General features: G+C 53.4%; 1 protein-coding gene across 1 annotated transcript in view; it reads left to right on the forward strand.

The window, feature by feature from the left end:
• MYO15A (myosin XVA) overlaps nucleotides 1-18,976 on the forward strand; it is a 52,252-nt gene extending 33,276 nt beyond the window's left edge. Inside the window, exons 43-65 of the mRNA XM_063111472.1 lie at nucleotides 10-69; nucleotides 619-694; nucleotides 1,042-1,157; nucleotides 1,243-1,361; nucleotides 2,157-2,298; nucleotides 2,956-3,067; nucleotides 3,159-3,233; nucleotides 3,733-3,911; nucleotides 4,536-4,651; nucleotides 4,898-4,970; nucleotides 5,258-5,330; nucleotides 5,582-5,655; nucleotides 5,910-5,992; nucleotides 7,501-7,631; nucleotides 8,808-8,902; nucleotides 9,152-9,229; nucleotides 9,640-9,736; nucleotides 11,682-11,842; nucleotides 12,617-12,750; nucleotides 13,809-13,942; nucleotides 14,536-14,669; nucleotides 16,626-16,766; nucleotides 18,875-18,976. Of these exons, the coding sequence (XP_062967542.1) occupies nucleotides 10-69; nucleotides 619-694; nucleotides 1,042-1,157; nucleotides 1,243-1,361; nucleotides 2,157-2,298; nucleotides 2,956-3,067; nucleotides 3,159-3,233; nucleotides 3,733-3,911; nucleotides 4,536-4,651; nucleotides 4,898-4,970; nucleotides 5,258-5,330; nucleotides 5,582-5,655; nucleotides 5,910-5,992; nucleotides 7,501-7,631; nucleotides 8,808-8,902; nucleotides 9,152-9,229; nucleotides 9,640-9,736; nucleotides 11,682-11,842; nucleotides 12,617-12,750; nucleotides 13,809-13,942; nucleotides 14,536-14,669; nucleotides 16,626-16,766; nucleotides 18,875-18,976 (2,505 nt within the window). The remainder of the gene's footprint in view (nucleotides 1-9; nucleotides 70-618; nucleotides 695-1,041; nucleotides 1,158-1,242; nucleotides 1,362-2,156; nucleotides 2,299-2,955; nucleotides 3,068-3,158; nucleotides 3,234-3,732; nucleotides 3,912-4,535; nucleotides 4,652-4,897; nucleotides 4,971-5,257; nucleotides 5,331-5,581; nucleotides 5,656-5,909; nucleotides 5,993-7,500; nucleotides 7,632-8,807; nucleotides 8,903-9,151; nucleotides 9,230-9,639; nucleotides 9,737-11,681; nucleotides 11,843-12,616; nucleotides 12,751-13,808; nucleotides 13,943-14,535; nucleotides 14,670-16,625; nucleotides 16,767-18,874) is intronic.
• Nucleotides 18,977-24,209: the final 5,233 nt, after the last annotated feature.

A 24,209-nucleotide genomic window follows, 5' to 3' on the forward strand; every position in this document is an offset into this window, starting at 1 on the left:
CCCCACCAGGTGTTTTATCCCAAGGACAGCTACAGCCACCCTGTGCTTCTAGATCTCCTGTTCCGGCAGGTGAGGTCCTCTTTTCCCTTTCCACATAGACTAGCTGTCTGCAAATTTTTTTGTGTGTGTGGCTAGCTGGTATGGGGAACTGAACCCTTGGTATTACAAGGCCGTGCTCTAACCAACTGAGCTAACCGGCCAGTAAGCTGTCTGCAAATTCTCCTTGTGCAGTCTGAGATCTGGGGTCCTCGACCTGGGTGAGGATGGGAAGCTGTTCTACTGTATCCCCTACTCCCATGGACAGGGTCAGTGAGCTCACAATTTGATCTAATCAGAGTCACAGTTTGTTTGTGCTAGACAGGGTCCCAGAGATCAAATACAACCTCACCATATGGATTAAGACACTAAAACCTGGGAAGGGCAGCATGGGCTGCAGAGGTGAGCAGAAAGGAGAGGTCGTATAAATGGAATCTGATTTACACAGATGGCCCAGTTTATGGGTGACCCCATTGCTGCAAAATGGGACTCCCCACATTTCCAGTCATCCTAGAACAGTCCAGCTTGGGTTCTCAGCTCGGGGAGTCCCACCTGCCACTCACATTATGGCTCATTCCGCAGATCCTGCATGACACACTCTCCGAGGCTTGCCTGCGCATCTCCGAGGATGAGAGGCTCAGGATGAAGGCCCTGTTTGGTATTGGGGGGTGGGAGTGGGTATTGAGGGGACAGCCAGCCAGAGCCACAGCCAGCCTCTTCCTGGAGGGAGACTGAGGCTGACAAGCCCAGCCCATTTGCCTCCCAGACATACCTTGCCCCACTCTGCTGCTGCCCCTCTCACGGCCAGGCTGCGTATTTGACGTGGGCAATGCCTGGCAAGCTGTGTGGCCTTGGCCATCCCGTTCTGCTCTGGGTTTCAGCTTACCAGTGTAGACACTGATCAGATAGCTTCCTTCTGGGTGTCGGCCTCCTTCCCTAACCTCCCTGAGCTGTGGGCAGGAAGGGGCAGGGGGATCAAGTTCTGACCAGACCTGGCCTCCCCAGCCCAGAGCCAGCTGGACATGCAGCGGCCCCTGGCAACAGAGAATGTGAAGCGGGCCGTGGTTACCACTGCACGAGACAGCTGGGAGGTCTACTTCTCCCGCCTCTTCCCTGCCATGGTGCGAGCTCCACCTGTCCCCTTCCTGCCTGGGGATTCAGGGATGAGGCTAGAAGGTCCTCACATGCCCCTCATCCCCGCCCCAGGGCAGTGTGGGCACTGGTGTGCAGATCCTAGCTGTGTCCCACATGGGCATCAAACTCCTGCGGATGGTCAAGGGCAGCCGGGAGGCTGGCGGGCAGCTGCGGGTCCTGCGTGCATACAGGTAACCAGCTGGCGGGTAGGAGTGGGGCTGGCTGGAGACTGGAGCACAGATGGTCACCAACATTTCTTTACTCTTTCTACAGCTGCTTAGCAAGTACCTATGATGTGCCAGGCTCTGTACAGAGCCCTTTAATCAAGCCCATTTTAGAGAAGGGGAAACTGAGGCTCAGAGAGAGACATTGCTTGTCTGAGGTCACACAGCCAGGAAATGGTTGAGCTAGGAGCCCACTTCCCCATCCTGCCTCTTGGACCCCACACCAGCCCTGCCCTCGGAGATCTCACTGTGCAGTGGGGCAGCTGTGCTGTGAACAACCAAATCCTCATGCAGCTGGGAAAGGACACGGTGCTCTGTCCATGAGACCTTACCGAGTCCTCAGACTCCCTCCCTCTCTTGCTAGAAATCCCTTTTGTCCTTTATAACATGAGGACAGGAATAGCGCCTTGCTCACTGGTTGGGTCAAATCTCCTTGCTTTGAGAGATGGAGAGAATTTGGTCAATAGGTGAAAAAGATTTGTGTGGGCATAATCTGGGAGGTTGGACCAAGAGCAAAGGGTGGGGAGTGGCTGGAGTGTTGGTCCAAAGGTGGTAGGAAATGAGCTGAAGCCACAGGTGGGGTTGGCAGCGGGGGCAGAAAGTTCTTTGGGTCTCTGATGCAGTTTGCGTGGTGCAGCAGGGCTGAGGTGGGGCTGGGCTTCAGGAGTGGGGCTAGGCAGGAACAGAAGGCGCACCATCAGTGGGGTAGGGCACCCTGCTGCCTGTGAGGTCTTGCCCTCATGCCACTGTCCCATCCTCCAGCTTTGCAGATATCCTGTTTGTGACCATGCCCTCTCAGAACATGCTGGAGTTCAACTTGGCCAGTGAGAAGGTCATCCTCTTCTCAGCCCGAGCTCACCAGGTCAAGACGCTGGTGGATGATTTCATTCTGGAGTTGAAGAAGGTCAGGATCCTTCTGTAGGTGACCCCCACTAGCTGGGGCCGAGGGCCCAAGAGCAGGGCTCTCCCACCCCAGAAACATGCCAGCTACGCTGCTTGGGAAGCATGAATACATGTGTGTCCACGCCAGCGACAGTGTGCCCACTGTGTGCCTCAGGCCTTTCCACAGGCTGTGCCTGCCACTTGGGATGCCCTTTCCACCTTTGGCCTGCTCCTTCAGAAAACCTTTACTGATGCCCTCAGCAGGATGGCATCACATCTCCTCTGAGCCCCACAGCAGTTATACTCCTCACCCTCCTGCTGTGACTCCCCTGCCTTCCCACTGCATTCTCTGTCTCTGGGCCGCCCTGGCCTAGAGCAGCTCACCTCTGTGTCCCAGGCCCAGCACCTGGCCCGGGGAAGGCTTCAGTGGGAAGGCCTGGTGACGGGTTGAGTGGGGAAGGTACATCTGCATACCCTGACGTCCATCTGCGCTCATCAGACTCAGGCCTCCACCCTTCGCAAGGCTCTTCCTTGTACCTGAACACCCTTCCCTCCTGTCACCTGATGGACGCTCCCTTCCCTGAGGAGTTGGGGGACATGAGCAGCAGGGGGGTGGCCCTAGGCCTCTTGGAGGAGGGCAACAGGAACACAGCCCTCACCCTGCCCCTGGCTGACCCAGGACTCTGACTATGTGGTCGCTGTGAGAAACTTCCTGCCTGAGGACCCGGCACTGCTGGCCTTCCACAAGGGTGACATCATCCACCTGCAGCCCCTGGAGCCACCTCGAGTGGGTCAGCGCCATGGGGTGGGGAAGGGTGGAGATAGGAGGGGAGGCTAGGCAGGGGGCTTCCTGGCAGATGCTGACACAAGCCCAGCCCACAGGCTATAGCGCCGGCTGTGTGGTCCGCAAGAAGGTTGTGTACCTGGAGGAGCTGCGGTGTAGAGGCCCTGATTTCGGTGGGTACCCTCGATACCCCAAACCTGGAAACCCCAAACAGGGTTCACCCTAGTCTCACACACTTGCACCACAGATGCAGTGAGGGTTTCTTGGTGCCCCAAAGGGGTCCTGCCTGGCCAGGTCTCCTAAGGTCCCTGCCATGCCCTGTCAGTGCCTGTCATGCTCTGGTGGCCCCACAGCCCAGCCCTCTACCTCTGCGTGTGGGTGTCAGTGTTTCCATGTTTGTGGCCTGAGCCTCTCTGTGTCTCAGTGCACCTTGAGGGGCCTCAGCGCTGCTTCGTCTTTTTGCCACACCTGCCAGTACAGTCTTGTGGCCCTGCAGGAGTCCCTTCCCTTCCCCAAGCCTGTTTCCTCCTCTGTAAAATGGGCTCCGTGGCCTGGCCTGCCTCATGGAGCTCTAGGGAGGGGTCGAGGAGGTACCTGAGTGTCCCTAAAGAGCCCCCTTAGTCCCAAAACAAGACTTTCCTGTTTGCCTCAGACCCTTTACTGGCCCTGTAGGCTGGAGGTTCGGGACCATCCATGGGCGTGTGGGCTGCTTCCCTTCGGAGCTGGTGCAGCCTGCTGCTGCCCCCGACTTCCTGCAGCTGCCAGCCGAGCCGGGCAGGGGCCAAGCTGCTGCCGTGGCTGCTGCTGTGGCCTCTACAGCCGCTGCCCGGGAGGTGGGCCACAGGAGAGAGGTGAGGCAGGCATGGCTGGGGAGGGGCAAGGAGTGCAAGGGGTGAGGCTGGAGGTGTGTGGACCAAGGTCAGCCAAGGGCATGGCCCATCCTGGGATAGGGCAGAGCCAGGTAGAGCGAGCCAGATGTGTGGCTCATGGGATGTGACCAGAGGTGGTTGGAGGTGTGACCAAATGGCATAGGGAGGTCATAGTGGGGGTCAGCTGGCTGTGACCAGGACAGTGGGGCTGGACCGGCCTGGGCCCGCCAGTAGGTAAAGTCAACCTGGGATGGGGCAGGGCCAGGTGAGTGGGGTGGGGGCAGGCTTGTGGAGTGGAGCTAGTGAGGGGTGGAGCCAAGTCAAACCAGTAGGATGGGCAGGGTCAGCCAGGACAAGGTAGCTGGTGACTGGCCTGGTGGTGGGGCATGGCCAAGTAGGGCAGGGGGCAGGATCATCCCAGCAAGTGGCGGGTGTGGGCTGGCTGAGAGGGCGAGGCCACTGGACAGGAGTGGGTCCACATGGGTGGGTGGGCAGCTGGAGAGAGTCTGGGCCCAGTTAGCAAGGGGCTGTGTTGAGTCAGCTTTGACTGGAAGGCTAGGTGGTGTGGAGCCAGACCCGGCCTTCCTAACTCTGCCTCTCCTGCAGGGTCCCCCAGTCAGGGTCTGCTCTGCTGACCGTGGAGAGGACGCCCTGGCTTTTCCACTGTCTGCCATGCTCGAGTTTGCCCAGAAGTATTTCCGAGATCCTCAGAGGAGACCCCAGTGAGTGGTGGCCCCAACCCCTGTTCTTCTGGGCTTCTTGCAGCCATCCAATCGGCTGGCTCTCAGGCTGGGAGGCCCACCCAGGTGTGAGGTCTACCTTCAGTTTCAGTCTCTGGAGACCTTCCTGCCTGGTAGACTGACCTCCCTCCTGGTAGAGAGGGAGTCAAGAACATTTCCACATGGGAAAAGGATGCAGCCAAAGACTTGGAGGCAGGACTGCTCAGTAGAGCCCACCTCCTGTTGCAGGGATGGCCTCAGGCTGAAGTCCAAGGAGGGTCAGGAGTCCAGAACCTTGGAGGACATGCTTTGCTTCACCAAGGTGTCCAGACCTGGGCCTCAGTTTCCCCACCTGTAAAATGGTGATGCAAGAGCCCCCTCCCAGGCCCCTGGGGCAAACAAGCTTGTCCCCAGTGAGACCCTCCAGCTCTTAGCACCCTGAGGGGCCTGGATTCCTTCCAGGGGCAGCATCTGTCCCCAGTATTGGGCGTGGCTCCCCTTTTGTGACATGGGCCCTCTTGCCATAATATGGCCTCAAAACACGATGTGTCCTTCTTCTGACATGTTCTTCTTCATCATGACACAGGATCCCCCCTCACCCCCCAACAGATGCCGCTCCAGGAATCCCTCATCGAACTCAGTGACAGCAGCCTCAACAAGATGGCCACCGACATGTTCCTAGGTGTGGGGGTGGGACTGCAGCCACCCTCCAGTGGAACCCAGTGCTGTGTGATCCATGCTGGTCATCACTCCTCTGTGGTCCTCAGATTCTTTCCTTCCCCCCACCTCAGACATGGGACACCTTTAAGAGAATAGAAGCCCCCAGTTGCCCATAGCTACAGCCTCCCAGGGAGGGGCTCAACCCTGGGGCCCCTGGGGTAGGTGGGCGGCTGGGGGTTTGGTGGGCCTGAGTGGGATAGGTCTTTCCTACAGCTGTGATGAGGTTCATGGGGGATGCCCCACTGAAGGGCCAGAGTGAACTGGACGTACTTTGCACACTCCTGAAGGTCAGTCCAGCTGACTTTTTCAGATGCTCCCTTTCGTGCTATATAGCTTGTTGCCCCTTCTGCCAACCGGGGTTGCAGGACATTTGGGTGGGAAGCTTTTCCTGTGGCTCAAAGAAGAATTCATTCCACTGGTGGGGAGGGTGCTAGGGAAGGGACGCCAGACCTGTCTCTAAGTGCCCACCCTGTTCTGTGTACCTGGTATGTGGCCTGACCCCTGGCATGTCTGGCATGTGACCTGACCTGTCCTTTTTCAGCTGTGTGAGGACCATGAGGTCATGCGGGATGAGTGTTACTGCCAAGTCGTGAAGCAGATCACAGACAACACCAGCTCCAAGCAGTGAGTGAGCTGGGCCTCCCCTCCACACTGTGTACATGCTGCAGGAGGGTCCGGTTCAGCCTCTCACCTCTCCAGGCCTGTCCTCCCCACAATTCTGTCCCCCTCACCCTCTTCCCCACTCAATAGACAGAGTACAAGTTCTCAGAATTGACTGGACACACCATTTCTGCTCTCTGAGTTTCAGTTTCCTCATCTGTAAAATGGCAGTGATAATGTATAATGTCCAAATTCTTGGTTGCAAGTGACAGAAACCCAATTCAAGCTAGTTTAAGCAGAAGAGGGAGCTTATTGTTTCAGGTAACTGAAAAGTCAATGAACACATGGCTTCAGGCATATCAGGATCCAGGTGTCATTAAGAAGCAGGCTTTCAGGGCTGGCCCGTGGCTCACTCGGGAGAGCGTGGTGCTGACAACACCAAGTCAAGGGTTGAGATCCCCTGACTGGTCATCTTAAAAAAAAAAAAGAAGAAGAAGAAGAAGAAGCAGGCTTTCTCCATCTCTTGGCCCTGCTTTTCTCTGTGTTAATATCATTCCCAAGCAGTCTCTCTCACAGACGGGCAAAGTGGCAGCTCTGGGGAGACATTTCCCCTGTTTAACATTTCCCCAGGGAAAGCAAGACTGACCCAATATTTGCTGCAAAAAGTTGCAAATCCAGTGTTACTGGCCTGAGTTGGTCACATGTTCATCCCTGAACCAACCACAATGCCTGGAAGATACAGAGAGCTAGCTAATTGGTTATACCTGGACCACATGCCTGTCCTCAAACCAATCACCACAGCCAAAGGGAGGCTTTCCTCTAACTGGCAAGTCCTGGATTATACGCCCATCCCTAAGTCAATCACTGTGTCTAGGGAGCTACAGTGTTCTAACTGGCCAGACCTGACTCCCTTGCCCATCTCCAAACCACAGGGATCCAGAGAGGGGTGGGTGGTTTCCCAAAGGAGCCCCAGTCGCTAACCCCAGACACCAGAGGTCCCCACATTTGAAACCCTCATACCCAGGGCAGTGTAAAGATGAATTACCGTGTTTTGCTCATGCAGGATCAGCACACAGTAGGTGCCCAATATGTGTGCTGTTCTTGTTACCACTGGGCCCACCCTCCTGTCTCCACCTACTCCACTCACTTGCTTTCCATCTCCAGGGATTTTAGAACACCTCAGCACGTTCTGCTGCTCCCAGCCCCAGCCCTTACCTGCCACTACCTCTGTATAGCCCCAGCAGGTTCTCCCTTGCCCAGAAGCTTCCCCAGAGAGATCCCCTACCTGGAAAGATATCTGGGGCCTCTTCCTCTTCCTCCCCTTTCTCCCACTCTGACTTCCCAAGCAGAATATATTTTCTGCTTGGTTTTGGGGCCTACCCACCCTACTGTCACGGTGCAGGAAGGAGCATCCTCAGAGGACAAGAGCTGCCTGAGAGCTGGAAGCCTCCAGCCCAATCCCAGGAGACTCCTGGCACACATACTAGTGCTATGGCCACCTGTGATGTGTCCCCACATGTGTGTCCTTGCAGAGACAGCTGCCAACGAGGCTGGAGGCTGCTGTATATTGTGGCCGCTTATCACAGCTGCTCCAAGGTCCTCCACCCACACCTCACTCGCTTCCTCCAAGATGTGAACCGGACCCCGGGCGTGCCCTTCCAGGGTGAGGGCCAGTGAGTGGGACCCAGAGCTGAAGCCTCTTGGGTGCGGACTGCATGGGCAGCTGGTAGGAAGGGAACTCAGAGGGCCTGACCCTTCACAGGTGCCTGGGCAATGTTTACTAATATTAATTTATTCCCCAAACATTTGCAGAGGTCCCATAGGGGCTGGTGCAGTGGGTTGTCTGATCTAATGGCGGGACTGGCCAGGAAAGGCTTCCTGGAGGAGGTATTGCCCTAGGTGGTGAGCACATAGGAGGGATTTCCAGGTGGGCTGAGTGGCAGGAGCAAAGGTCCAGAGGTGGGAATGTGTGGCTTGTGGGAGAAGAGGAGAAGGGAGTGGGCAAGAACCCAGGGCACAAAGCTTCTCTGCTTCTCTGGCCATTGGGACTCAGCAGGGATCTTGAAAGGATGCAGGCAAGGGTGGGCCCAAAGCTGCTGCCCTTTCCTGCTTGGAATATGAAGGGAGGGGCTGCTTCTCGGCCTTGTTTCCATAGCAACCTCTGGGGCCCTCTAGGAAAGAAGCTAGGGCTCCTTTAGTCACATGGCAGCTATCAAGGAGATAAGAGACCACACTGTCCCTGCCTCTGAATCCTCCTCTTTGATTCAATTAACAAACATTCTCAAACCCAGAGAAGAATTGACCCAGCTCCCCAGGGAAGGACTCCCAGTTGTGTGAAGGCAGCAGAATGTACCCTAGAACTCTTGACTCCCTCCCTGGAGCAGGGCGAGGGCACTGCTTAACCCAGAGAATGGAGCACTGATGCTGGGTCTTGTGCACTGGGATGCCTAGGTGAGGCGGGGCAGTTGGCAAGGGGGTCCCAGCTGGTGGTGGCAGAGTTGCATCGCCCTAGCCACAGAACCTGTTAGGGGCAAGCTCCCCAATCAATAGCTCAGTGACAGCTGTTTCCAGGCTCATAGACAACCAAGGGGACTGTGGGCCAGACAAAAAGCCTTAACTACATGAGATGTGGGTTAAATCCTGCGCTTAAACTCCAGCTCCCGACCTTGGGCAAATCACTGTCCCTCTCTGAACTCAGTTTCTTCAGCTGTCAAATGGGGGAGTAAATGCCTGCCCCACAGGTTGCCAAGAAAATACAGTGGGTTCATAGCTGGTGGCAAGAGGAGCCCCTTTCTCCACTGCCTACCCTGGGCCAGGCCTTGACACGCTGCCTTTGCAGGGATCGCCAAGGCCTGTGAGCAGAACCTGCAGAAAACCTTGCTCTTTGGGGGCCGTCTGGAGCTCCCCAGCAGCATGGAGCTTCGGGCCATGTTGGTGAGTGTGTGGTGGGGGAGGGCGAACAGGATGAGTGGGAGACAGGAGCCCTGTCCAGAGACCCCTCTGTCAGGTGCACATGTGCTGCTCACGGGCATGCAGATGGGTCCTGTTAGGTCCAGGTGCACAAGTGTTCCTGCACATGCATGCCCAGGGCCCCTGGGCTTGGAGACTCCCATGGCAGGGGACAACGGCTGTCCCAGAACCCAGGACCCAGCCTCTCATCTCTCTCCTACGTACCCACCCCAGGCAGGCCGCAGTTCTAAGAGGCAGCTCTTTCTTCTTCCTGGAGGTCTTGAACGCCATCTCAAAATCAAAACGTGCACCGTAAGTGAGGGAATGTCTCTGGCAGGCAGGCACTGGAAGGACAGGGACACTCCAGTCTCCCAGATGGGGGTGGGGTGAGCCCCCAAGGCTGCTGGGTCCCTCCCAGGCTCTCCCCACAGCCCCTCAAGGCAGGACTTATTCCTCAGAAGAGCAAACTGAGCCTCAGAGAGGTTAAACCTCCACCTCAGGGTCATACTGCAAATAAGGGACAAAGACGGAATTTGAACCTAAGTCCCAGACTCCAAAAGCTGTGTTCTTTCCCTACATGAGGCTGACTTAGAAACTCAGAGGATCCTGTGCTTCTGTGAAGAGGGCTGAAGAACTCTGCACTTGGCCTCCTTGGCCTGGGTGGGGCGGAAGGACAGAGGTCAGTCCCAGCTAGCACAGGCTCACCCTCCTGCCCCACCCAGGTGGCCCTGGATGTGGTGGAGGAGATCTGTGCTGAGATGGCTCTAACCCTCCCCAAGGCCTTCGATGAGTATGTCATCTTCGTTGTCACCAACCGAGGTGGGTGCATGAGCATGCTGGGCTCATTCTCACCAGTGGGCCTTTGGCCATGTGGGGCCCTCCACCCAACCTTTAAGGCCCAGGTTGGGTGCCACTTCCTCCAGGAAGCCACATGGCCCCCATGTGGAAGGACCTCTGTGTGTTCTGAGCACTCCCAGCCCTTCATCTGTCCCTCTCTGCTTTGTTTTGCATAAGTTTGTCTCACCTACCAGACTGGAGTCATGGAGGACAGGGCCTTCTCTGACTCCTTTTTGGCCTGCTCAGGGGAAGGGTGTGGGCCTTGCCTTCAAGGATCTTCCATCCTGGGAAGGTTTCCATGAATAGGCCTGGACTCCAGGAACCCAAAGGTGCAAGTACTTCTTCCTGCCTCTCATACCTTAATAGCAGCCATAGGAGCCCTTTTCCTAGGTCTCACTAGACCCTTCTTTCTAGGGCTCCTGGGACCCTAGGGGACCTTCACACAGCCCAAAGCCCCTTCCATCTGCTGCCATCAACTCTAGACCATGGTCTTGCCTCCTGCCACCAGCTGGTCAGCTTCATCCAGCTCTCCCCACTACTACCTTGGCTCTAAACCTTGTACCCTCAAGCCCTGCCTGGCTAAGTCCAGCTGAGATGTAGGGGGAGGGGCTGGTGGGTAACAAAGTGTCCTAATAACCGACATTTATTGAGCAGATAGTATGTCCCAGGCACAGTTCAAGGCATTTAATTCTATAAACTCTTTGAATCCCGACAACAATCCTATGAAGTGGAGACTATCATTCCCATTTACAGATGGGGAAACTGAGGCCCAGGGCGGCTGTAGTAGTTTCCTATCACTGCTATAACAAATTACCACAAACCTAGTAGCTTAAAACAACACAGATTTATTATCCTACAGTTCTGAAAGGCAGAAGTCCTAAAGCAGGAGTGTCGTCAGGGCTGTCGTGGGACTCCTGTCTGGAGGCTCTAGGGGAGAATATTTTTTCTGGCCTTTTCCAGCTTCTAGATGTTGCCCACATTCCTTGGCTCATGGCCCCTTCCTCCATCTCTAAGGCCAGCAGTAGAAAATCTTCAAATCTCTCTCTCCTCCTCCCAACCTCTGCTTCTGTTGTCATGTCTCCTTCTCTGACTGTGACTTTCCTGCCTCCCTCTTATAAGGAGGCTGGTGCTTACATTGGGACCACCTTGATAATCCAGGACCGTCTCCCCTTCCCAAGATCCTTAACTTAATCACATCTGCAAGGTCTCTTTCCCCAGGAAGCTAACATATGCATAAATTCTGGGGATTAGGACATGGACATCTTTGGAGGGGCCATCACTGAGAGCACCATAGAGGTTAGGTGACTCCTCCGAGGTCACATAGTGGGGATCAGAACCCGGGTAGTTTGGCTTCAGGAGTCTGTACTCTCGTCATCATGCCAAACCCCCTCTCTGTGGTAAAATGTTGCTGAAGGTGTGAGATGGTGGGTGGAAGTATGTTTGCAGGAGAGAAAGGCTCAGACCCCAGTCCTCCTTACCCCACCCCCACCAGGTACCCAGCCAGGAGGTGCTCCTCTCCTGAAAGAGGTCTGCAGAAAGGCATCAACTGGGTCTCGTGGTCTGAGGCCTGTTGTGCTTCTCCCTGTCCCCAGCCTTTCTCTGAGCATAACCCAGCACTCTCCCCGACCCAGGCAGGCTGCCCTCAAGGTGCTCTCCAGGCCCGCCCCTCCCCCAGGAGAAATGGAACATTTCTTGTAACTTTGAATTCCCATCTGTGGTCACCAGCATTTCAGTAAAACATAGGGCACCCTGTTCCATAAACATGCTCTCCTTTGATGAGGAAGCCATGTCCCAGAGCAGAGAGGTGGATTGTTCAAGGTGATGCCTTGCCTGGGTAGCAGGTTGGGGTCTATACACATGCTCAGTACAGGTGCACACATGTGCACACGTGTGCCCCCACCCAGCCCTGCCTCCCTGCTCTCTACAGGCCAACATGTGTGCCCGCTCAGTCGCCGTGCCTACATCCTGGATGTGTCCTCAAAGATGGAGCAGGTGGATGGTGGCTACATGCTCTGGTTCCGGCGTGTGCTCTGGGATCAACCACTCAAGTTTGAGAATGAGCTATACGTGACCATGCACTACAACCAGGTTAGCACATGTGGGCCACTCTGCTGCTCTGGGACCTCCTGGGCTTCCACAGGCCTATGAGCTCAGACTCCACAGCCTTGGCATTTGAGGCTTTCATGTTTCAGGCCCCACCAGTGTTTCTAACCCTGATACCTCTGCTCCCCTACGTGGTTTCCTTGGAGCAGTCAAAACAGTGTCACCCTCACTCCCTGATTCATGGGCCTTTGCACATACTATCACTCTGAACTGCTCCTTCCTACCTCTGCTTATTTAAGTCCTCCCTGGCAAGGCAACCACCAAGCAGCACCTCTTCCACAAAGCCTTCTCTGAGTTCCCCTTTCCTTCTGATTTCTTCCTCCTTGGCCTGTCCCTCATTCAAAGGCCTGAGCGGGTCTTTGCTAGTATTGTTACTTTTGCCTTGTGTTATTCTCCTTTGAGACTTAGAAGTCCTCTAAGACAGCATCATGGAGTTTACAAAATCTGGGTTTTCCCCTACTGTGCCAACATTGGTGGAAGTGCTTGGACAGAAAGCCTATGTTTTTGTGGAACTGGTGCCAAAGCTTCAGCAATTCCACACACAAAGTATGGTCATTTGGCTTTTGTGGCCACATGGTGTCGCTGCTGAAGCCTAGGCTTGTGTGGTCTAGTACTGTGCTACTCAAGGTGAGCCTTGTGGACTGGAAAACGTTGATTGCAAATTCTCGAGTCCAACCCCAGATCTACTGGATCAGAATCTCTGGGGGTACAGCCCAGCACCCTGATTTAGCAAGCCCCTCATCCTTGTACGCCCCACAGGTCCTGCCCGACTACCTGAAGGGCCTCTTCAGCAGCGTGCCATCCAGCCGGCCCAGTGAGCAACAGCTGCAACAGGTGTCCAAGCTGGCTTCTCTGCAGCACCGTGCCAGGGACCACTTCTACCTACCCAGTGTGTGAGCGCCTGACCTCCTGTCTTATCTGGGTTGACAGGCTACCTGGATCTTTCACCCACCCCACCTTCCTCAGAGCTGGCATACACAGGCACCCAGCCTCCGCTCTTGCACCAGGGAGGCTGTCTGGGAAGGGGCTGTCCTGGCCTTGGGGCTCAAGTCCTCCAAGTCACCATAAGAGGTGGGACCCTGCCTCTCTTCCACAACAAGTTGCTTCTGAGTTATTAATAACTCAGAGCAAACTTAATGATAAAAATTTTTCAGGACACACATACCCTTGTTGTCCAAGATATGCACATGGCATACAGAAAGATTTAGCCACAAAAATGTTACAGTGGTGATGCCCGCAACAGCAAAAGACTGGAAACAACCTCAATATCCAACAACAAGGGATTTGTGACGTAAATTCTGGGGCCTTATCCTTTAAACTGATGTTCTCAAAGGTGTGATTAATGCTCACAGTGTGAATCAGTCATTTTGAAATTTTTGGTCTCAGGACCTTTTTACTCTCTTGAAAGTGAGACCCCAAAGAGCTTTTGATTATATGGGTTCTATCTATTTACACATTCACCCTATTCAAAATTAAAACTGCAAAAAAATTTGATATCAATTTATTAATTTATTTAAAAATAAGAATGACAAACCATTACATATTAATATAAATAACATTTTATGAAAAATAACTATTTTCAAAGAACAATTTAGTGAGGAGAGTAGCCCTGTTTTACATTTTGCAAAGCTCTTTACTGTGTGAGTTAATAGAAGACAGCTGGATTCTCAGAGCTGCTTCTGCAGTCACTCTGCTGTGGTCTCACACAACAGGGATCCTAGAGGCACTGGTCCTGGTGGTGATTGAGCACCTGCTGTGTTCCAAGGCACCGTGTGAGCCTTTACACGTATCCGCAACCTGTTTACACTCCCCAGCATTTAGTCCTCTAGGGAGGTGTAGAAGTCATGTCTGCTTCACATACTTCCTGCTGTGGAGTGAGGATATGAATGAGGCTGCATGGGCAGAGCACACTGTGGTGGGCACTGAGGCCCTCTTTCCCCTCCACGTGCAGGCGGGAGGTCCAGGAGTACATCCCGGCCCAGATCTACCGCACAATGGCTGGCTCAGCCTGGCTCAACTTGGTCAGCCAGCACCGGCAGCAGACGCAAGCACTCAGCCCCCACCAGGCCCGAGCGCAGTTTCTGGGTAAGAGCTGGGGCTGGGAGTGGTAGTCATGGCTAGGGAAGGGGGTCTTGGAGAATGAGGATGGAGGCACCTTTTTCTTTGCATAGAAGCATTTTCAAGGGCTGGCCTGTGGCTCACTCGGGAGAGTGCAGTGCTGATAACACCAAGGCTGTACGCTCCGATCCTACATAGGGATGGCCTGTTCGCTCACTGGCAGAGTGTGGTGCTGACAACACCAAGTCAAGGGTTAAGATCCCCTTACCGGTCATCTTTTTTTTTTTTTTTTTAAAAAAAAAAAGCATTTTCAGTGCCAACCAAGCTGAGCACCTATCTAGAGAGAGCACCTTTTTAAAATTTTCATGAAGATGTCACCTAGGCTCAGGGTGGCCCTGGGCAGAGAGTGCTAGAAGTTAGGGGGAAGAGCTCTGAGCAGGGATAGAGGAAGAGGCCATGAGATGGGGAGGCCAGAGAGGTGGGAGGAGACCCAGAGTGAGGCTCCTGTGCTGGACACAGCAGAGGGAAGATGCGGGCTGCAGGCTGGCCATACTGTTCAGGGCCATGGCCATCACGATGACCCCTGCCCATCAGGCTTACAGCCCATCTCCCCACCCTAGGCCTCCTCAGTGCCTTTCCTATGTTCGGCTCCTCCTTCTTCTTCGTCCAGAGCTGCAGCAACGTCGCTGTGCCAGCCCCGTGCATCCTTGCCATCAACCATAATGGCCTCAACTTCCTCAGCACCGAGAGCCACGTGAGTGGCCTCTTCCAGGCACCGCCCAGCACCACCCTCTGTCCCCTGACCCCCCACCCCCTCCAGGGGCCAAGATCTCCAGCTGTGGACAGCCCAGCTCCACCACTAACCACCTCTGAGCTTCACTTTCCTCATCTGGAAAATTGAGATTATAGTAGAACCCACTACTAGGGCTGTGGTGAGGGCACAGTGAGGTAAAACACACATGAAGCATTCACGTAGTGCCCTGGTTTGCTCACGCTGCCATAACAAAATACCACAGATTGGACATCAAAAACAATAGAAGTTTATTTCTCACAGTTCTGCAGGCTGAAAGTCCAAGATCGAGGTGTAGGCATGTTTGGTTTCTCCAGATGTCTCTCTCCCTGGCTTGCAGACAGTCACCTGCCTGCTGTGTTCTCACATGGCCTTTCCTCTATGTGTACACGTCCTGGTGTCTCTGTGTGTTTCCTCTATGTGTACACGTCCTGGTGTCTCTGTGTGTGTCCACATTTCCCCTGTTTAGGGCTGGCCGGTTAGCTCAGTTGGTTAGAGTGTGGTGCTGAGAACACCAAGGTCCAGGGTTTGGATCTCCTTACTGGCCAGCCACCAAAAAAAAAAACAGAAACAAAAACAAATTTCCTCTTAGGACACCAGTCAGATTGGATCAGGGCCCACCCTAACAGCCTCATTTTAACTTGATCACATCTTGAAAGCCTCTACCTCCAAATACAGTCACATTCTGAGGTACTGGGGTTTCGGGCTTTAACATATGAATGTGGGAGTATATTAGTCAGGGTTCTCCAGAGAGACAGAGTCAATAGGATATGTTATATGAGAGGGATTATTAGGGGAATTAGCTCACGTGGCTATAAAGAAAAGTCCCACGATAGGCCGTCTATAAACTGGATGCCAGTAGCATGGCTCAGTCCAAGTCCAAAGGCCTCAAAACCAGGGAAGCTGATGGTGTCCTTGGTGTAAGTTCTGGAACCCAAAAGCTGAAGAGTCTCGAGCTCTGATGTCTACAGACAGGAGAGAAGAGTGCATCCCAGCTCCAGAGGATCGAGAGAGCTTCACCTCTTTCCTCTGTCTTTTGTTCTCTCCGGACCCCCAGCAGATTGGATGGTTCCAACCCACATTGAGGGTGGGTCTTTCACACCCAGGCCACTCAGACTCTCATACTAATCTCTGCTGGAAACACCCTCATGGACACACCTGAAAAGATTGCTTTACCAGGTTTCCCAGCATTCCTTCATCTAACCAAGTTGACATCTAGAATTAACCTTCGTGGGGGGACACAATTCAGCCCATAACAAGTAAGACCAGTTGCCCCTTTTCTTAGTTTTGCTGCCTGAGATGAGGATTCCAGGGCAAATGGTTTATTTGGAGGTGAGTCTAGGAAACACTAGAGTGAAGCAGGAAGACGGTAGGGACAGAGCCAATAAAGGGTGTGTTACTAAGTCAGTTGCCTCCAGCTGGAGAACCCTGGGAGACAGTGCAGAACATTCCTTCTCTCCTAGGCATGAGGGAGCTGGAGTGTCTATCCACCCCTCTCCATCTGTCATTAGTCAAGGGCATCTTTCTGAGGCATTAACTTTCTATCACTCTGACTTTTCCTGCAAGTGGTCCAAGTTTGCTCCTCAGGCCAGAAATAAAGCCCGCAAAAAGGTGCAGGTGTTCACAAGAAGCAGCTTTGATGTGAAGGTCAAGGTACCAACGGCATCCGCTACACTGCTGTTTCCCAAGCATTTAGAGCAGTGCTTGGCCCACTGGAGATACGTTATCAGTATTTGTCGAATCAGTTTCACAGGTCCAGAGAGGTCAAGTGACTTGCTTAAGGTTGCACGGCAAGTCACTGGGGAACTGGTACTTGAATTGGGATCTCTTGCCTTCTACTACTCTGATTTGCAGGGGAGGGGTAAGGGTGATTGAAACTATCTCCACCTACAAGCCTGACCCCTCTTCCCCCACCCTCAGGAACTAATGGTGAAGTTCCCCCTGAAAGAGATCCAGTCAATGTGGACCCAGCGGCCCACAGCCAACTCCAGCTACCCATATGTGGAGATCGTGCTGGGGGATATGGCGGCCCAGCGTACCATGCAGCTGCAGCTGGAGCAGGTGGGCCCAGTCTCCCCATCCCACCCTACCACCAGCCAGGCCTTGTAGCCCAGCCCCTCACTCCCTCATTCCACTCACCAGTCTCTTCTCTGGGCCTGGCTTCAAGGTAGGTCAGGTCCTGGCCATGCCCCAAGGGGCATCCAGCTCAGTTCAGGGGACAGGACTATGAGTCATTAAGTCATTACAGTAGTCTTCCAGGGAAGCAACTTGGTAGTGGAACCATGGGAAAGGCCCAGGTTGTTTGCAAAATAGTGAGGTGTTTGATGGGGCACCAGGGAGACATGACCAGGGGAAGGTCGGTCTTGGAGCTCCTTGAATATCAAGCTAAGAACTTGGGGCTTTCTCCTGAGGGCACTAGGGAGCCATAGAAGGTTGGTTGGTGAGAGGGCAGGGACAAAGGAGATTTGAGGAAGTTCACCTGGGGTGAGGCATGGAAGCTGGATTATGGGCCCTGGGACTGAGGGTGGGGAAAGTGGGCTCTCCATGTGACATACAGGGAAACTGAGACCCACCTGCCCTGTGCCTTATGTTTGTAGCAACTGTGGATTCTACTTAAAAGGTATGAGTGACCTCTAGGCTCCTGTCCAAGTCTCATAGCCTGTTGGGGGCAGGTTAGGACCAGAGCTTTCACCCACTGGAGAGATAGGACTGAGGCCAAGAGAAGGGACAGACTCAAGGCTGGGGCCCACACATCTGCCCTTTCCAGCCTGCCACATCTCCCCTTGAGATCTAGGTTCAGCACCACCCCCATGATAGGGCACCTTGGAGGAGCTGATTTTCCCGGGCAAAAGAGAGACTGCTCCAACCCTGCCTCTGAGGCACAGGACCAGAACAAAGTCCCCTTGGCCCCCCTGTGCCCCTTGGAGACCTGTGACTTTGGACTAGGCTCCCCAATCCACTTCCCATCTTATGTCAGTCAGATCCTGCCAGGGTCACCCTGATCCTTGCCTTTTAGCCTTGGGCTCCAGGCCTGCCCTGCTTCCCAGAACCCACCTCTCTGAGCTCCTACAACAATGCTCATGTCCTACCTCCTCATCCCTGCCTGACCACTTTTCTTTGGCTCTTTTTCTGGTGCTTCCTCCCCTAGACAATGTCTAAATGTTGCTGAGTCTGGGCCCCTACCCCTGAGCACCCTACCTGGTCCTAAGGTATTCAAAACTATCTCTACTATGGCCTCTTCTCCCACCCCTCTCTCCTCTGCTCACTCAGGCCATCCTGGCTTCTTCCAGCTCCCTTATGCTGAGCTTTCCCTCCCCTCCCTACCTACCCCAGGCCCTTTGCACTCACTGTTCCCTCTACCTGGAATGCTTTTCCCTGATTCATCACAGGGCTTACTCCTCCCTTTTTTGGGGTTTCAGCACAAAAATCACCTCTTTCTAGAGTCCTTTCCTGACTCTCCTTGCTAAGAAGTCACTATCCCTACCTTGGTAGCCCCCATTTTGGCTTGCAAATCATTTAGTTATTTAGCTATTTAGACATTGTCTGTTTCCCCCAGAAGAATGTCAGCTCCAAGAGGGCAGGGCTGCATGTCTCTCTTGTTCACACTGTATCCATGGTACAGTGTCTGGCATGTAGTTGATGCTCAATACATATTTGTTGAATGGATCAATGGATGAAGGCCTTTTTGGCTTCTCTGCTTCCTTGCAGACCTGTTTATGGTGCCATTGGGGGGATGCATTCATTCATTCATTCAACACATAACCTTATAACACCAAAGTCAAGGGTTCGGATCCCCTACCAACCAGCTGCCAAAAACCTCCACAAATAAAAAAGCACAAAACCATTGAGCATCTCTGTATAGCAGGCTCTGATGAGGCCACTGAGGCTCAGAGAGATGTAGTAACTGGCCCCGGGTCACACAGTTCACATGCAGCAAAGCCATCAGATGCACTTGGTTTCCTGCTTGCTAGCCCTTCTTGCCTGCAGCCCACCATTCTGCCTTCCTGTTCCTTACTCTCCTCCCAGGGCTCTGGGGGAGGTGGGGAGAGGGTCTCTGTGTGGATCATGGTCTCCACCTCTCTCCCAACCACATCTCCATGCATGTCCCACCCCAAGGTGAGAGCTAGGGAAGTGTTGAGTGGACATGGACTCTCATTTGTCACCTGCAGGGCCTGGAGCTGTGTCGTGTGGTGGCTGTGCACGTGGAGAACCTGCTTAGTGCCCGCGAGAAGCGGCTCACACTGCCCCCCAGTGAGATCACCTTGCTTTGACCCAGTCTCCAGCCCTCCAGCTGCCTTCTGCTAGAAGACATACTGTGCAGCCTCTGGGGTGTCACTGGACCTCTCTGAGCCTGTCACCACTGTAAGAGGCCAGAACCTTGGGGAAGACTGAGAGGAGATAGGAGAAGCAACCCAAGAAGCCAAGAGGACCCATTCAGAGTTGTGATGGAATTCCAGCATGCAGACTTGGGTTAGACAGCAGGAGGAAATTTCAAAGGCTAGCCCATGGTACAGTGGAACAGAAGATGGGACCATGGGACCTCCTCCCATGTACCCACTGCAGAACCTGTCCCTGACTCCCACTTATGGCAGGGAAGCCCCACACCAGTGGCCTAGATGAATTGGACTCTGCCTTTGATTTACTCAGGGTTTGATGTTCAAATCTGCTCCAGCTCCACATCCCAGCCCCCCACGTCCTCCTCCTCCTCAGGTGCCCCACCTTGTGCTGCCTCTCAGCCTGGATATGTGGCCTTAGTCATTTCTGTGCAAATAAAAGTTGCGCCTGGCAGCCATCTCCTCCATGGAGTTGCTAAATGGCTGGAAAATAAGCCTGAGGAGACAGGAGTTGGAGGCATAGTTGTGCCCTTGACTCACTGCCTATGAGCAGAGCTTCCAGCAGAGATGTCTCCCCTTATGTCTTCTTTCAGACCCCTGTCCCCCTACTCTATGCTCCTTGGGTAGCCCCATTCCCAGGCCACCATCACCTGATGGCCCACACAAGATTTGAGAGTGGTGTAGTGGAGCGAGGGAGAAGTTCCGTCTTGGGCCGGGGAGGGAGAAGCCTGGGAAAGGGCTTCTCAGAGAATGGTACATCAGGGTTGGGTTTTGAAGAATTAGTAGGAGTATGCTAAGAATAGATAGATGGAAGGCAGGGGGATAAACATTCCAAACAGAGAAAACCATGTTTGTTCCCTGCTGTGTCCCCCAGAGCCTAGGATGGTGCCTAACACAGAATAGGCACTTAAAAAATACTTGTCACGTGAATGAAAGAATAAATGAATGAATGAATGTTGATGGAAAGTGCTGGTGCTTTGGGGACCTGGGGGGGCGGGACACTGGGCTTGGGAGTGGGAGGCTGAATAGGCAAGTGGGGCATAACTGCAGGAGCCGTGGCACCAGAGGATTTATTCATTCAGCCATTTAATACCTATTAAGTATCTACTTACTGTGTACCAGCAAATGTCAGACACGGGAAGTTGCTCACAGTCAAATAGCTACAAACCAGGACAAGATCTGCAAATAGGAGGTAGCCAGGTGACGAGGGGAGAAAACAGCATATGCAGGGACCCTGAGGTGGACATTACCAGAGCAGACATTACTAGTGGCAGGACCTGAGACTGAAGAGGTTGGCATTAAGGATTTAGGATTTCATCACAAGAGCCATGAGGAGCCCTAGAAGGTTTTCTATTGGGGGGGATTGAGCAACCCGCTTAGATTGTATTTTGAAAAAGCCATTCTGACCACTGAGCAACAGCGAATGTAGAAGGCAGGGAGACCAGAGGGAAGGCTGCTGCAGCATTAGCTGGAAAACTCTTCGGCATGGATACTTGTGGTGGTAACAGGAGTGGGAAGAAGTTAACAGCAGAGATTTAGAAGCTCCAGATGGCAGGACTGAGAGTCAACTGGATCACACTGGGATGGAAAGGATCAAGGAAGAGCCCTTGATACAAATGCCACAGGGTTGTTTCACTTTTCACCACAGCCTTGGGTTGGCTTACCCCAGAAGCAGACCTCAAGATGAGGGAAGTAGGGAAGGAGCCAGAAAGAGAGCAGGGGATGTGCCTTGAGGGGCTCATCTGGCTGGCCCCTCGGGTTCTGTCCACAGCCCTGGTCTGCTTGGTGCAGGAATCCAATAACAGAGTGCACTGGGCTCCAACATGGCACAGACCTAAGGCTTTCCTTCTGCTTCTGCTTTTTTGTCAGTACCACGCTCACTCAGTGAGCTAACCAGCCATCCCTATATGGGATCTGAACCCGTGGCCTTGGTGTTATCAGCACCGCACTCTCCCGAGTGAGCCACGGGCCGGCCCTGCTTCTGCTTTTTTATTTTTATTTTTTGGTGGCTGGCCAGTATAGAGATTGGACCCCTCGACCTTGGTGTTTTTAGCACCATATTCTAACCAACTAAGCTAACCAGCCAGCCCACGTGGAGGGGTTTTCAGGCTCACTGTTTACTTTGGCTGTGAAACACCTTCCCCAGTCACGCTAAACTATGAGGCTCAAGGATGATATGGCAAAGAAGGAAAACAAGAGAGGCCTTTTGGGTTTTAGAATGCTAGCAAGCTGCCATGTGACAGAGGCCACTTGGAAGTGGATTCTCCACGTTGAGCTGCCCTAGCTGATGCTGCATGGAGCTGAGGAGAACATTCCAGGCCAAACCCTGGGCAGGCTGTAAACTTGTGAGCTAAATAAGTGATTGAAGTCCAAATTTGGGGGTGGTTTGTATGGATAACCAGACATTAGTGTTTTTGGATTTCAGGACCCTGGGCCTTAAGGCATAGCTTCATGTTTTACAGCCTTTCTGTTGACTCTTTGGTGGCATCAGTGAGGTCAAGCCCTTCTAAGAGGAGGGAACAATCCCAACAAGGCAGAGAGTGGGAAGAGTAATGAGTGGCAGGAGAGTCAGACCCTGTGAGCTCCTTGGACATTCTAGAGGTACTACATTGGGACCCCTACCTGGGCCAAGACCTGGAAAGACAGGAACTTCAGGTAGATGTGGGGAAATCCAGAGCAGAGGAGACCAGACTCCAGGGTTCCCAGTTCAACACAGGATGAGAACAATAGAGGAGAAATGTCTGCGAGACATGCGACACTGAGACAGTCAGCTTATGAAGGCTTGGGGGTCTCAGATGGTTATGGCAGAATGCACCATGATTTGGGGGCACTAAAAAGTAACTGAAATGACATCATTGCTACCCCCAGGTGGGACAGAGGGCTAGGCTTGACCAGATTCCAGTGTCCACATACTCACCACCCAGCGTTCCTGTGCCCAGGGGTGCCTCCTCCAGCCCAGGACACATAAGCCTCTTAAGGGAATCTTGGCCTGGTGGTTGAAGGCCCAGACTGTGGAGCCAGAGAGGCCTATGTTCACATTCCACTTCTGTTTGCTGATTAGCTGTGTGGCCTTGGGCAAGCTGCTTGCCTTCTCTAAGCCTCTGCTTCCTTCTTTGTAAACTGAACGCACTGACAGAGGCTTTAGGGCAAGTGCTTTCTAAGTAGTCATTGTTATGTCTAGAATAGGATGCCAATGGATGTCTTGGATGGACACACATTTAAAAGCGAATTTTTTTTTTTTTTTAAAGATGACCAGTAAGGTGATCTTAACCCTTGACTTGGTGTTGTCAGCACCATGCTCATCCGGTGAGCTAACCAGCCATCCCTATATGGGATCCAAACCCGTGGCCTTGGTGTTATCACCACCATACTCTCCCGAGTAAGCCACAGGTTGGCCCTAAAAGCGAATTTTACCAAGTTTTTACTATGTGCCAGTCACTGTACATTTACTAATCCATTTAATCCTCAAAACACTCCAATGAGGTGGGTACTATTATCATCATCATTGTATACATGTGGAAACTGACTCCCAGCGAGTAGAAATGACTTGCCCAAGGCCACACGTTCAGCATGTGGCCTATTGAAGATTCAAACCCAGAGGGCCGGCCCGTGGCTCACTTGGGAGAGTGTGGTGCTGATAACACCAAGGCCATGTGTTCAGATTCCTATATAGGGATGGCTGGTTAGCTCACTTGGGAGAGCGTGGTGCTATCAACACTAAGTCAAGGGTTAAGATCGCCTTACCTGTCATCTTTAAAAAAAAAAAATTCAAACCCTGGCAGCCTGGCTCTGGAATCCACGCTGTTCCTCACAGACACTCAGAGAGGGGAGGGCCCTGGCTCAAGAGCACACAGTCAGGCAAGAACACATGGAAGCTTCCTATGTGGTATCTTGGATGGGAGGGTCTCAACCTAGAGAGGAGATGATTCACATTTTTGCCTGAATGAGTGGAGGTGGCTCCATAGGGTAAGTCTCCAGGAGGACTGATTGAGGGGGTAGTGAGCTCCTGGTCAATGAGGTGTGTGAAGAAAGTCTGATGCCACCCTATGGGAGGGCAGTTTACAGGTTAGAGGGCACTGGGCTTCTGAAGAGTCTGAGCCCTCACAGTCAAAACTGCCCATCATACAGGTAAGGGGGTCCTCACCAGATGTTCACATAATATGGCTTAGGCGGGACTGGGGCTAGAGCCCAGGCTACCTAACCTTGGCCTTGCCCACTGGCTACTTTCTCACTGCCTGCAGCTGCCTTCCTACCACCACCACCTGCACCCCATTATGCTGAGCCAGGAAAGGGTAGGAGACAAATTTACTGTAGGCTTCCTACCTGCCCTATTTTCCCCTCATACATGCTGCTGCTGCTTTTTGGGAGAGAGAATGGCCAAGCAAGGAGCTTGGGGACAGTGGCCAGGGTCCCAGGTGTTTGGGCTTTTCCACTGCACAGGCCCTGCTGGCCTGGCCTTGCAAGTTACCGTACAACAAACCCCACTTTCCAACAGAGACTGATGGACCTTCAGTTTACAGACGGGTAAACCGAGGCCCATACTGGAGGCAATCCCCCTGCTTAACATAGATGACTTCATTTCACCCTCATGACAACCATATGAAGTGGTTCCTAATGCTATCCCCCTTTTACAGACCAGAAGACAGGTTCAGAGAGGGGAAGCAATTTGCCCAGCGTCACACAGCTTGTCATGATGTTAAGACTCAAACCCGTGTTTGTCACATTCCGGAGTACCATGCTTTTGGCCTGGCAAGCTGGGGGATGGCGAGCACTAGCCGCGAGCAAAATGGACAGGAAGGTGAGGCTGAAGGCAGCCGCTGAGGCCAGGTCATGACGATGCATTTCACTTCGGTGGAAATTTGGGAAGGCTGCTAGACGGAGGAGAGCTGAGCCTCGAAAAAAATCAAAATGAAGATGGGGGTAGGGAACTGGCGCTTCAGAGTGCAGAAACAGCCCGGGCAAAGACCAGGGGTGGCACAGGGCATGTCTGTAGACCTGGCAGAGCAAGGGCGAGGCTGGAGCTCAGTGGATGCGGAGTGGAGAAGAGGCAAGGCCGGAAGGATCTTAACCCTTGACTTGTTGTCAGCACCACGCTCTCCCAAAGGAGCCAACCGGCCATCCCTATAAAGGATCCGAACCCTTGACTTGGTGTTGTCAGCACCACGCTCTC

Source organism: Cynocephalus volans, chromosome 10 (genome assembly GCF_027409185.1).
Source record: "Cynocephalus volans isolate mCynVol1 chromosome 10, mCynVol1.pri, whole genome shotgun sequence".
In the NCBI taxonomy this organism is placed as follows: domain Eukaryota; kingdom Metazoa; phylum Chordata; class Mammalia; order Dermoptera; family Cynocephalidae; genus Cynocephalus; species Cynocephalus volans.